General features: G+C 49.8%; 1 protein-coding gene across 1 annotated transcript; it reads left to right on the top strand.

Moving 5' to 3' along the window:
* Window positions 1-8,240: 8,240 nt before the first annotated feature.
* On the top strand, window positions 8,241-9,971 carry LOC125942813 (putative nuclease HARBI1). The gene is made up of 3 exons (XM_049661049.1): window positions 8,241-8,992; window positions 9,716-9,930; window positions 9,965-9,971. Exons 1-3 carry the CDS (start codon window positions 8,411-8,413, stop codon window positions 9,969-9,971), a joined length of 804 nt encoding a protein of 267 aa, XP_049517006.1. The 5' UTR covers window positions 8,241-8,410.
* Window positions 9,972-13,096: the final 3,125 nt, after the last annotated feature.

The following is a 13,096-nucleotide window of genomic DNA, read 5'->3' as shown; positions in this document are numbered from 1 at the left end:
GTGTAATTGCGGACTGCGGATTGGGAGTCCGTGAAGACTGCGATCGCGTTCATGCTCGTGGTGGTGGCGAGGGTGATCGCCACTTCTTCCACTGTCTCCGAGTTCCGCACCCTGACGGTGGCGGATGCCAGTTCTTTGCCTCTCGAGTCAACCACACTCAGGGCGGGCGTAAGCGGTTTTTCCCGGGTATTTTGACGCATCTACGTAGCGAGCATCTGGATCGTGCTTGTGGCGTCTTCGAATGGCGTCGACTCGAGCGAGCCGGCGTCCCCGATGATGCTCGGGATTCATGTTGCGCGGTAATTTGTCGATGTTCAGGGATTCTCTTATGCATGGCGGTATCTTGACCTTGCGGTCCGCGTCGGAGATGGAGCGTTCTCCGTAGCCGAGGCGCGCAAGGACCGATCTACCCGTCTGCGTGAGCTGTAGCCTCTGGAGTTGGTTGGTCTTCTGGGCTTCCACCAGCTCTCGCCAGGTGTTATGAGCACCCATTTTGAGAAGTCGGGTGGTAGATGCCACGGGTGGCAGACCCATGGCGAGCTTCGTAGCTTTGCGGATGATGACATTGAGCTTGTCGACTTCGCAATTCTTGAGAGCCAGGTACGGGGTTGCGTACGTGATTCTACTGGTCAGTAGAGCTTCAACGACTCTCAGGGTGTCTTGCTCCTTGAGGCCACTGCGTCTACTGGCTACCATCCTTACGAGGTGTGTGAGTTGGGAGATTGTGCGTTGGAGCCGTGGGAGCGTGGCGACTCCTGATCCGTCTCGGTGCAGGTGCAAGCCGAGTACTCGAAGCGAGACGACCTTCGGTATTTAGATCCCGTTGAGCGTGACGCATGGGTCTGGAGCTTCGCAGGTGGGAGGTCTTCCCCTCGTGCGTGCCTTGAGTAGGAGTTGCTCCGATTCTCAGGTGCGCAGTGGAGGCCGCAGCTATCAAGGTAGTGCTCGATAACATCAACCGCGTCTTGAAGGTAACGTTCTTGCTCTCCGGTGCTCGTTCCTCGCGTCCAGAGCGTGATGTCGTCCGCGAAGAAGGCGTGATGCAGGCCTGGGATGTTTTCGAGAAGCCGGGGGAGCTTGAGGAGTGCCACGTTGAATAGGAGGGGCCACACTACGGAGCCTTGCGGCGTTCCCCTGTTCAGCAGCTTGAATTCTTTACTGCGTAAGTTGGATATCCCCACCATGGCCGTCCGGCTGGTGAGGAAGTTACGGACATAGCCATAGGTCTTTGAACTGCAGGTGGTCTCCTCGAGGTGTTGTAGTATTGCTTTGTGGCTTACATTGTCAGATACTATTTTCTTCAAATACTATTTACTATTGTCAAATACTATTGTCAAATACTATTTACTTGTCTTACTATTTTTGTTCTCTCGATTTAAAAAGCGGGTACTGGCAAATCGAGGTAGACGAACGCGACCGCGAGAAAACAGTCCTTGTGACTGCAGATGGTCTCTATGAATTTCGAGTGCTTCCTTTTGGCTTATGTTCAGCCCCGGCTACTTTTCAGAGAATGATGGACACTGTCCTTACTGGACTGCAGTGGCAGGCCTGTCTTGTGTACCTGGATGATGTGGTCATCTTCTCTGGAACATCTGAGCAGCATCTTCACCGCCTACGGAGTGTGGCAGAAGCCATCCGATCGGCAAACCTCACACTTAAGCCTGAAAAGTGCCACTTTAGTTACGAAGAGCTCAAGTTCCTCGGGCATGTAGTAAGCGCCAAAGGGTTCCGACCCGATCCAGACAAGCTTGCCGCTGTGGCCGCGTTTCCAGCTCCTGCCGATAAGAAGGCCGTCCGGCGCTTCGTGGGTTTGTGCGCCTACTATCGCCGGTTTATTAAAGGCTTTTCGAAGATAGCGGAACCCCTGACTCGCCTTACAAGGGACGATACGCCATTTGTGTGGCATAATGAGCAACGAGCAACAGGCGGCTTTTTCTGAATTACGACAGCGCCTGCAGTCAGCACCCGTTCTTGCACATTTTGACGATGATGCTGATACTGAGGTGCATACCACAACGCCAGTAGCATTGGCCTTGGCGCAGTGCTCGTCCAGCTTCAAGATGGATTGGAAAGAGTTATAGCGTATGCCAGCCGCTCCTTGTCCCACGCCGAGGTGAATTATTCGACTACGGAGAAAGAGTGCCTCGCGGTCGTGTGGGCGATCATCAAGTTTCGCCCCTATCTCTATGGTCGTCCCTTCAATGTAGTGACGGACCACCATGCCCTCTGTTGGTTGCCAAGCATGCGCGACCCTTCAGGACGACTGGCACGGTGGAGCTTGCGGCTACAGGAATTTGACATCACCATCACATAAGTCTGGCCGTAAACATGAAGACGCTGACACCCTGTCCCACGCACCCATTGATCTTGCCAGTCAGGAAACAGAGAATGATGACGGCTTCCTGGGCGCCATTAGTTCGTCGGACTTGAGCAGACAGCAGCTTGACGTCGCTGAGATTCGACCGATCATCGATCATTTAGAGGGCCGCGACACAACCACACCACGCCATCTGTCCCGCTCGCTGATGTCCTTCCGTCTGTGAGACAACGTGCTGTATAAGAAGAATGCTCGTTCGACCAGCCGCGCTTACTTTCTGGTGGTTCCAAGGGACATGCGCGACGACATCCTCTTCGCTTGCCATGACGAACATCTGGTCATTTAGGCTTTTCCCGAACACTCGCTAGAGTAAGCAAAATGTACTACTGGCCCGGGCATTCGGCAAGCGTCAAACAGTACGTTAAATGCTGTCGTGAATGCCAGCGCCGCACGACACCATCCGTTAAACCGGCTGGCTTACTTCAGCCAGTTGAAGCACCTCACACGCCTTTCGACAGAGTCGGCATGGTCATTCTCGGACCGGTTTCCTCTCTCTGCCGACGGCAACAAATGGGTGATCGTCGCGACTGATTATTTAACACGCTATGCTGAGACGCAGGCGATCCCACGAGCCACGGCCTCAGAGGTAGTGCAATTCTTCATGCGCCACATCGTCTTGCGTCACGGTGCTCCCTCCACTGTAATAACAGACAGAGGGACAGCATTCGCAGAGCAGCTTATGGACGAAGTTTTTGAATTAAGCAACACCAGGCATCGCAAGACGACCGCACACCATCCGCAGACCAAAGGACTTACTGAGCGACTGAATAAGACGGTCACAGACATGCTCGCAATGTACATCGACGTCCAACACAAAACATGGGATCGGATCTTGCCTTACGTGACCTTCGCGTATAACACCGCCGTGCAAGAGACGACGCGCTTCACGCCCTATCGCCTTCCCTACGGTCGCGAAGTCCAGACGATGCTGGACGCTATGCTGCCGTGTCAAGACGCTGACCTATTCACAACTGACGCCGAGGAATTTGCAGAGCGTGCTGAGGAAGCTCGGCAGCTCGCGCGGCTGCATATCGGCCGGCAGCAACAGGCAGACGCACGACGCCACAACATCCGCCACAGGGGCGTGTCCTACAGCCCCGGGGACCAAGTTTGGGTGTGAACCCCCGTTCTTCTTCTTTCTGGGGTTTTACGTGCCAAAACCAGTTCTGATTATGAGGCACGCCGTAGTGGAGGGCTCCGGATTAATTTTGACCACCTGGGGTTCTTTAACGTGCACTACAACGCAAGCACACGGGCGTTTTTGCATTTCGCCTCCATCGAAATGCGGCCGCCGGGGCCGGGATTCGATCCCGCGACCTCGTGCTCAGCAGCGCAACGCCTTAGCTGACTGAGCCACCCCGGCGGGTCGAACCCCCGTTCGCCGTCATGGCCTCTGTGAAAAGCTGCTGAGCCGGTATTTCGGCCCGTGTAAAATGCTCCGCCGCGTCAGTGACGTAAACTACGAAGTTGTTCCGGACACAACATCGCAGACACGGAGTAGGACACAAAGACAACCGAGTTCAGACATAGTTCTTGTTGTGCGCATGAAGCCGTACATTTTGCGTCTGTAACTTGTTTTTTGTTTTCATTTTTTTCTCTCATTCCCTTCTTTGCTTCTACTTTTCATTTATATTCGGGAGCTTGCTACTTGGTTCATTGACTGTGCCGGCGTGAGGTTAACGTTTTTTTGAGTACTTCAGCTTTACATGCCTTCTTCTTTGTCTTCTACGCCTATTTGTTTTTAGAATCGAGGTGATGCTTTTGTTCGGAAGGGGGAATGTTGCTACCTGTAGCTAGTGCGTCGAGGGAAAGAGTGGCTCAAGTCCAAGAGAACAAAGAAGACCGCGCGCTCTTTCCCTGCTCGAGCAAGCCCCGAGGGTCGCGTTTTCCAAGAGCCAGCTTCTTCCAGACAGATTCTCGAGGCTCGTGACAATATTCCATTTGAAATATCAGTGGACGCATCAAAAAAAGTTCCGAAAATTAAACAGTCCGGGCATCGAAATTAAACGTAAAGGTTGCCACTACCGCCAGTCTGAAATGACGCAAAACGGGCATATTACCACGAAGATTGGGCGGCGATAACGGTGCGCAGGATATCTCGGAGGCTATGCTTTGCGATGTGTGTCATATTGCATAACCACCAGGGACTCGTTTCATCTTGTGATAAATTAATGGCGTTAATAAAACATTCTAGATTTACCAACCCTGCAAATTTGAGAAAACTGATCCGATAAATTATACAGCCAATTTAAAACCAATTGGGCGAAAGCGAAATGTTGTTGCACTTGGCTATACTGCTAATTAGTCTGCTGCTTATCACAATAGCCTTGATTTCTTCGTCACTTGTCCTCGGTTTATTGAAACAAGGCAATTATTTCTTGTGGAAATCATGGACAAAACGCTGCCCTAAATAATAAAACAGAAAGTTTCGAAACCTTCATGCCAATTCTTTGGCCGCGGCGGCTGCATTTAGATAGAGGCGAAATGCAAAAACGCCTGTGTGCTTGCGTTGTACTGCACGATAAAGAACCCCAGGGGACCAAAATTAATCCGGAGCCCTCCACTACGGCGTGCCTCATAATCACAAGTGGTTTTGGCACGTAAAACCCCAGAAAGAAGAAGAAGAAGATGCCGATTCTTTCCGCGGGAGCGTGCCATGCGCTGCGTGGAACGTGAAAAAAGAAAAAGTGGATTATATGCCTTGTCAAATTTCTTCCCAAGATTTAATAATGAAACTTAATATTCCACTCATATTTCAATTCCCATCCCCCGCTGTGGGCAACGTTACTAGATACATTGGGTGTGGGTGCGTGCCCTATCTTGAAACATCATCATCATCATAGCCCGCGCGCGATCCTTGCTCTCGGCCATCTTGAGTGCTGCGGCAAAACTCATACGTGGCTTGTGCTCTTCCTGCGACAGGAACAAACTGCACGGTGCTTGATCACCAAAGCTGAAGGTATGATCAGCTAAGGAAACGCGCTCCCCCGGAACGCCGTCATTTCGTGTCGCCGCGATAAGCAAGCATCGCCGAATGGATCCCGGCTCCTTGGGGAAGAACTGCGTCGTGTGAGAGCCTTGCAGGGACGAAGGTTCGGCCGAAGCATCAACATCGCATCCGCCGCCCACTGTGACTACGTGCGAAGGTCAGAGCTTCAACCGGGGCTGGTCGTGGAAGAAGATCATGCGCGCCAAATGGACGCGCGATCCATGGCGGCCATCCCACAACATCGGCAGTGGCGACGGGCCACCGGGGCTTCTTGAGCCGCGAGCCACTCAACCCAACGAATCCCAAGTTCCCAGCATCGTCGAGCCTTCGAAATTGAGTATGCCTATCAGGGTGGCGGATGACGGAGCAAGTGCGAAGGAAAAATGTACGTCACCCGGGGACGGCAAAAAGAACTTTTGGACACGCCTGTTCCGGTTTGGCAATGGCAAGAAACACGGGGGCCATAAAAAATCTGGCCAAAGGACCGCTTCCGTCAGAGAGGAAATGGAAATGAAGAAGGAGGAAGGAAGTGGCCTGAGCTGCTCTTCGCAGGTGAGCGTTTTCCCGCCTGCAGTCAGTACAACTGCGGCCCTGCCAGTCTCACCATTGTCTGAGGGCGCAGGCAGCGCTACCAGAGAGCACCATGGTCACAAGGAAAAGCTCGAAACGAACAAGTCACAGGATTCAAGTGGAAGCGTCCACGATAACGTGGAGTGTTTGGATGCAGTCGCTGCTGAGACTTCGCGGATCCAACGAGCAGCACAGCAGCCTTGTATCAACAGTGAAGGTCCGTGTTTTGCGTGGACGGCGCCACTCAACGAAACATCACCCGTTGATTTGCCCGCCAGGCAATCCTCTGAGACATCTGTGGCTGCCAGTCATACATGCATTGGTGAAGAATTGCTCCGTAAACCGTTGCCAAGAACAGAACCTTACAGAATGACGTCGTGACACCGGCATCAAAAGGGGAAGCTGTTGCCTCGGTGAGAGATTGTTCTGCTCACACTATTCTGTATATGGTTCGTGAAGTAAAAGAAAAGGCCAGTAATGCACCGAAAGATGTGCAAGTAGAAATCCCCGTGAAAGACAAAGAAGCGCGCAAGAAAAAATACTCGGAACTGCTCTCGCGTTCTGGTGTGCCGGCTCTCAATCTGTCGCAGGAACCGGCTGTCGCACAGCCAGGTTTTTTTCGAGCTGCTGAAAGGGATGTCGAGGCGTTACCCGACTCAACTGGCGAGCACCAGACGCTATGCCTCATTGCGAATAACGTCGAGGATCAAGCATCGCCGAACGTCGAAGACCAATTCACCATGGTGCACGATACAGTCACAGAAATCGGTGAGTCTTCCACCCAAGTTTCCTCGATTCACGTTGCCTCACACACAGAGGCCCGTGATGCCAACAGCAACGATCTCTTCTCTTTCTCTACCAGTATAAACAAAAGTGCGGCAACAGTGGCGCCAACGAGCTCTCTGGGAGTCGGTGCAGGCGCACGCCCGAAAACTGGAACGGCGCGGTTCAGGCCCAAAACAAAGGTATATTCGGGCACCCATCTTCCCGGTACCCGTTGCATGCCAAGAACTAGGGACGAGGTCAAAAAACCGTATCACAGCATGCAACGGGACTCACCCAAAGATATGCACAGAGCATGGCAGCAAGATGTGGAGAAAAATAAGGAATCGCTACTGCTGCAGTTCGAGGAGGCAGGAGCAGAAGGAAAATTATGAAGAATCAGTGCTCCACCATAAGAACGCCAAGTTACAGTTGGTGTGGGAAGAACATTTCGCTCTTCTGGAAAAAAAAGACTCTTTGCTGGCACGGCTTCAAAGTCAGGATGATTTGATGCGGAGTGTCGAGGCCAATGCACGAAGACTTGAACAGATGGAAAAAGAGTTGGAGAGGCGCAAAGCCCAAATGAAGAAAATGGAGGCTCTGATCGAAGAAATGGAGCAGAGGCTGAGGGAGGAAGACGAAGTGGTGAATCAATTGGAGGCGGAGAATGCACTGCTAAGGCAGGATGCTTTAGAGGACCCGGGCCATTATGAAGGTGGCTAGAATTGTAAAGTGCGCAGTACTTCCCGGCTCGATTCTTTTCCCTTCCACTTCCTTTATAATTGCAATAAATGTAGGTGACCGCGGAAGCCTTTTCTTTGGTATTTTATTGCTTCTTAATAGCGTATTTGGGGGGCCTAGTGTTTCGACTCATATAAGTAGCGAAAGTGTTCCACCGTATCTGAAGATATCCGAATTTAGCATGAGAGAGACAGGCTTCTTACTTAAAACTGAAGGCGCTTGCACAGCGGTTCACCTAGCATGGTAAAATGATGCACACAGGACATATACGACACATACACGCAACACGCACTAACATACAACATACAGAATTAAGGTATTTTATTGACACCACGGTCTAGGATAAAAGCTAAAAGCTCAATTTTCGCGTGGGATGTACATGAGGCAGTAGTCCACGCCACGAGTAGATTCGGCAATGCGGAGGTGCGATCCCTGAGGTGTTTTCACTCTGGTGTGCGTTACGATCATTGTGTGCGTAACGATTACGGTGTGCGTAACTATTCGGGGAGTACTGACTACACCCCGAATATCTGTCCGACGTCACTCACCTGCCTTGTTTAAGCACCCAGTCTTTACTAGCTGTCATTCGCGTTAGCACTTCTTGAACAGAATTCAAGACATATCCAAAGTTGTAGAGTATAAAAATGCGAACTTTGAGACAGTTAGTAAAGATCATTGTACTTTGATTGACAGCTATCTCAATTACTTTGAAGAACGCACCGTGCAATCAAATTGGCATTTATTTTCAGACAAAGTGAGGGAACTAACAAATAAAATACACACCTACCGCCGTATTCACAAACCAACCTAACCCTTATCTTTAGCGTTCCTTACCTTATCGGCTCCTTACCGCGTTTCAAAAACAGACCTTACACTTAGCGGCTCCCTTTAGCCCAACTTTAAGGTCACGAAGAGGGCGCCTCCTTAAGGCAGCATCTGAGGTAGCTTAACGGCTCCTTATCCAATCCAACATGGCGGCGTGCTACGACGACAGCTTCAGCGAGTTCGTCGATTTTGTAAACCGTGCAAAAGAAATGGACAACGAAGCGTATAGTTTTTTGCGGCCGTTGCAGCGGAACCTTAGGGATCGCCAGAATCCCATGGAGTTTTACAGTGACCAGGAGTTTTTAGCCAGGTACCGCTTCTCAAAAGCTACTGTGCTCGAACTACTGACCATGTTGCCGCTGCATCAGAACACGGACGGACGTGGTTGCCCTGTGCCACCGCTGTTGCAACTGCTGGTGACACTTCGTTTCTACGGCGCGGGAACTTTTCAGATTGTCTCAGGCGACCTAATTAATGTGTCGCAGCCAACCGTTTCCCGTGTTGTCACACGGGTGTCAAAAATGATTGCCGCAACGCTGTTCCCTGCGCTTGTGAAGTTCCCCGACGCGGGGAAAATGCATGAGGTCATGCACCAATTCTACATCAAGGCAAAGTTTCCGAGGGTGACTGGTTGCATTGATTGCACCCACGTGCGTATTAAAAGTCCAGGCGGAGACGACGCCGAGGTATTCCGCAACAGGAAAGGATATTTCTCCTTCAATGTGCAGGTAAGTGTAATATGTTCATAACCGTCAGAATGCGTACAGAGACGTGAAAAAAAAATCGCATTTTTACGTAGTATAAGGATGCGCTACTTGAAATAGCTTAGTGATTAGAAGCGTAGTGGATTAGGCGAGTTTTTGCGGCATGATCTTGTCTACCAGCGTAACCCTGGTTGATTAAACAGAAAAAAAAAAAAAACACGAGGCAAATGCGAGAATGTCTCTGTGGCGTTTTATTTTATTGTTTTCGTGTTCACTCGGAGTGGCGCTAAATACGTGTGTCTGTTCTATTTCCCCCTATTTACTCAACCAGAAGTGCGCTAAAAACAAGATCCTGCCGGACAGCCGTACCGGCAATACAGTTGCTGTACCGCTGCAGCGCTTGCCAGTGCTGCATTTGCTGCACGGTAAAGTGGTTACTGTAGTCCTGCTTTTTTTACCTGCGTCGGCCTCTCATTGCAATGGTAATACGCAGCAGAGAATACAAGTGTGCGACGTCGCGGGCGCATCAGGTCGCGAGCTGCATTAAGCTCAATCTCTGCTTCAATTTTTATCTCAGACAGAAAATTATTTTCATCCACTAACGTTCAAATACAAGATTTAAGAGGCACTCGACTGCTATTATATTATAAACATTGTTACTAGACTGCATATAAACAGCTTGGAAAATCTGCAGGTAACAGCAGCTGCAAAAAAGATCACGTTCATTCTTTTTTGGCATGTTTGCAGGCAATCACAGGACCTGAACTCCAATTTTTTGATTTAGTTGCAAGCTGGCCGGGCTCTGCACATGACAGCAGGATTTTTGACAACAGCAATGCGAGAGTACGTTATGAGGAAGGGGATGTAGCTGGCGTACTCCTCGGCGACATGGGGTATGCTTGCCGGCCATACCTTATGACGCCGCTAAAAGATCCTGGAGGCAAAGACAGCCCGGAGTACAGGTGCGTATGGATGGTCACAATAATATACAGCCAGTACATGAAAATATGTAACATCTCTTTATTTAGGTATAACAAATCCCAAATCCGGACCAGGAACAGCGTCGAAAGGGCTTTCGGCATCTGTAAAAGATTTCCATGTCTTGATATGAAGCTACAAATAGAAACAACAACTTCTGTCATTGTCATCACGGCATGTGCAGCTCTGCACAACTTTGGCCGGAACCGTCCAAGTGATGAACTGCCTCCAGACACATGCAATGTTCAGCAGCCTACCCCAGCTTCACAAGCTCAAGGACCACAGCCCGTTGACTCGGCGAGCGGCTTCAGAACACGAGCACGCATTATTCAGCAATATTTTTCCTAAAATGTGGTAGAGCAAAACAGGGCATGCATATTGAAAATAAAGAAATTGTACCATTTTACTTACTGGCTTTTCTCACGGCAGCTATTTTCAACGTGAGAAGCTCAAGTTTAGCCTTCTTACTTGCACAATCAAGTTCGTGCATTTCTATTGCATGCTTCATGTGAAGCGCATGCTGAGTTCTCATAAGCTTCATTTTGAGAAGGTGCTCCTTTCTCTTTCGCTTATTGTCCTCTTCAACACCGCTAAGGCGGGCGCTGAGCTCTTCCTCAACAGCTTCTTTCTTTGTGTGCATTCTGCGTTGTGCCGGAGCGGGGTGTTGAGGGGTAGTCTGCAACGGGGCAGCCTGTAATGGGGAAGCCAGTTGCAGGACAGCAGGTTGCAAGGCAGCTGGTCCCCCTTCTGCCGACAGCTCGACCTCAGCTGCGGTTGCTCCATTTTGTGCATCTTGCATGCACACTGCCTGGCTGCTTTCGCCGGGACTTGCCGGGATTTCCCACTCATAGATACCATCTGCAAAAACAATAATTGTTAGCTTTGAACATAACTCGTGATCACCATATGCATGAAGACTGACTTTGCGTGAACACAAATTTTGCTTGCACTACAGCGGGCAACTACAAGCACTTGCGACACTGTACCTTGTCTAGTACACAGTATCAAGGACTGTGCAGAATTGGTGAATATGTATGTGCTTTATGAAATGCAATAAATGTTTCACGTTACAGCCCATCTATTTCTCTTTTTGTATTTTTTACTCATAGAATGGTAATCCAGTTGAAGCAATTCACTGGCTACCCCTGTTGAAATCCTTAACACACAGCAGGAATGGGAGTACATTCCCGAGATTTACTTATGCTGGCTCCTTTGCTAGTTACCTGATAGGTAAGGTTGGCTGGTGGCATCAATACTGTGTTGCACAGGGCAAATCTGTCAACAACAGTGCACCCATTTGCCAATTTGCTGCTAAGTGTAAGCAGTAAACCTGCAAATTCATTTTGTCTGCTACAAACAGACTGCGATGAAAGCATGTGCGACACCGCGAGCTTGAACATGCAGATATGATCCCTGCATGAACACAAAGGAAGATGTTACAATGCTCGAGCAGCAAAAAAATATCAAAATTGACAAAGTTGTGCCTGTGTTTAAGCCTATGCAGCACAGAATCAAGATATCATGAAATGAAAACATGAATACTCGCATACATTAACCAGTGCTAAATATGCCACCTTGTACTTTTTTTCTTTCATGATACAGCAGTGAAGTGTTCGTTGTCTTCGAGATCCATGTCGATGCTCTCGTGGTTCGTGCAGAAAGAAGCATGCAAGCTATGCATAGTATGTGCGAAGTATTTGGGCGACTGCTATGGATCCCGCAGTGTGGCAGAGGCTCTGTTACTTCTCCCCATATAAAGGTGTTCTAGCTGGTGTATGCAGGGTGTTTGTTTGTGCTTGGTTAATGAGTGTGCCCTTTCCTTTGGTAAGGTCTGGCCTGAGAGTTGAAAATTGTGCTCCGTCTTCTCTGTATGGTGCTAGTGTGGGCATTGTGGGAGCCTTGTGAGAGGTTTGACCTGAGCATGGGATGGAGGGGGCCGAGTGCAGTGCTTCTCGGGCGAGCAGGTTAGCCCCTCCATTGTCGTCCATTCCCGCGTACCCCGGTATCTAGATCACCAGAGTGGGCAGGCGCAGGTGTTTGTGGATTGCTTCAGAGTAATCTTTGGGCAGTTGTCCTCTGAATTATGCAGCACGCTTTCATCGAATCTGTAAATATGATACATTTTTTCGCGGTGATTGACGCGAATTCAATTGCCTTGATGATGGTGGCAAGCTCCACCCACTATGGTTCAGTCTTTTTGATAGTTTGCGTGTGAATGATTGTGCAGTGGTGATCGGTAATGGCTATGGCTGCAGCGATGTTGTTGATGGCAGCATCGGTGTACAGGTATGTACACCGATGTACAGAATTAGCATACATGTGTTGGCTCGTTGAATGTACTTGCTATTGTACGTGATGCGCTGTTCTCTGCGTTTTTTGTTTCGTTCGGGGTCCATGTACCCTGATATGCGGGCTATTGCGAGCAGTGCTCGAGCACTTTTGCCGAGCGTGCTTGTAGCAAACAATGGGGTGTCACTGAGTTTGAAACACAGCGTTTGCAGGATTATTCTGCCTGATGTAGTACTGTTCAGTCTAATTTCCTGCCTGTGTTTGTTTGTCCTGATAAGCTTTTCTAGGGTGTTATGGTTCCTTGTCTAGCAGCTCTGTACTTGTGTTGGTTGGCACTCCCATTGCAAGTTCGGTGGATTTGCGAATGAGGGTGTTGAGCTTGTTGTGGTGTGCCTTTGTGAGGTTAATGTATGGTGCGTGATAGCGAAGGTGATACAAGAGTAAGGCATCATGCAGCCGCAGCATGTCTGTCTCATGAAGCCCTCGGTGGCGATCAGAAATGCACAGCACCATGTTCAAGACCTGTTCACGTTGCCTTAGCAAGTGCTGAACAGTGGCCGCACCCACTCCATCTCGCTGCATGTGTAGGCCCAGTACTTTGATATTATGCATTTGTGGAAAAATATTGTCCTGTGTTGTGTAGTGATGGGTTGGGTCTCCAGCGCGTGGTGTGCACAAGCAGCGCCAACTTTTCCAGGGAGCCCGCCAAGCCAATGCTCGCACCTGCCACTTGGGCTGCATCTATCGTGCGCGTTGCATGGTGTCCTCTATTTTCCCCGGAGAGCCTTTGTTGATCCGCATGGTTATGTCGTCGGCATATAGTGTGTAATGTATGTCTGGTATGAGGAGTAGCAATGTGTA

Source organism: Dermacentor silvarum, chromosome 1 (assembly GCF_013339745.2).
Source record: "Dermacentor silvarum isolate Dsil-2018 chromosome 1, BIME_Dsil_1.4, whole genome shotgun sequence".
NCBI lineage: Eukaryota > Metazoa > Arthropoda > Arachnida > Ixodida > Ixodidae > Dermacentor > Dermacentor silvarum.
The sequence above is the reverse complement of the archived record's forward strand: the minus strand, read 5'-3'. Positions and strand labels throughout refer to the sequence as shown.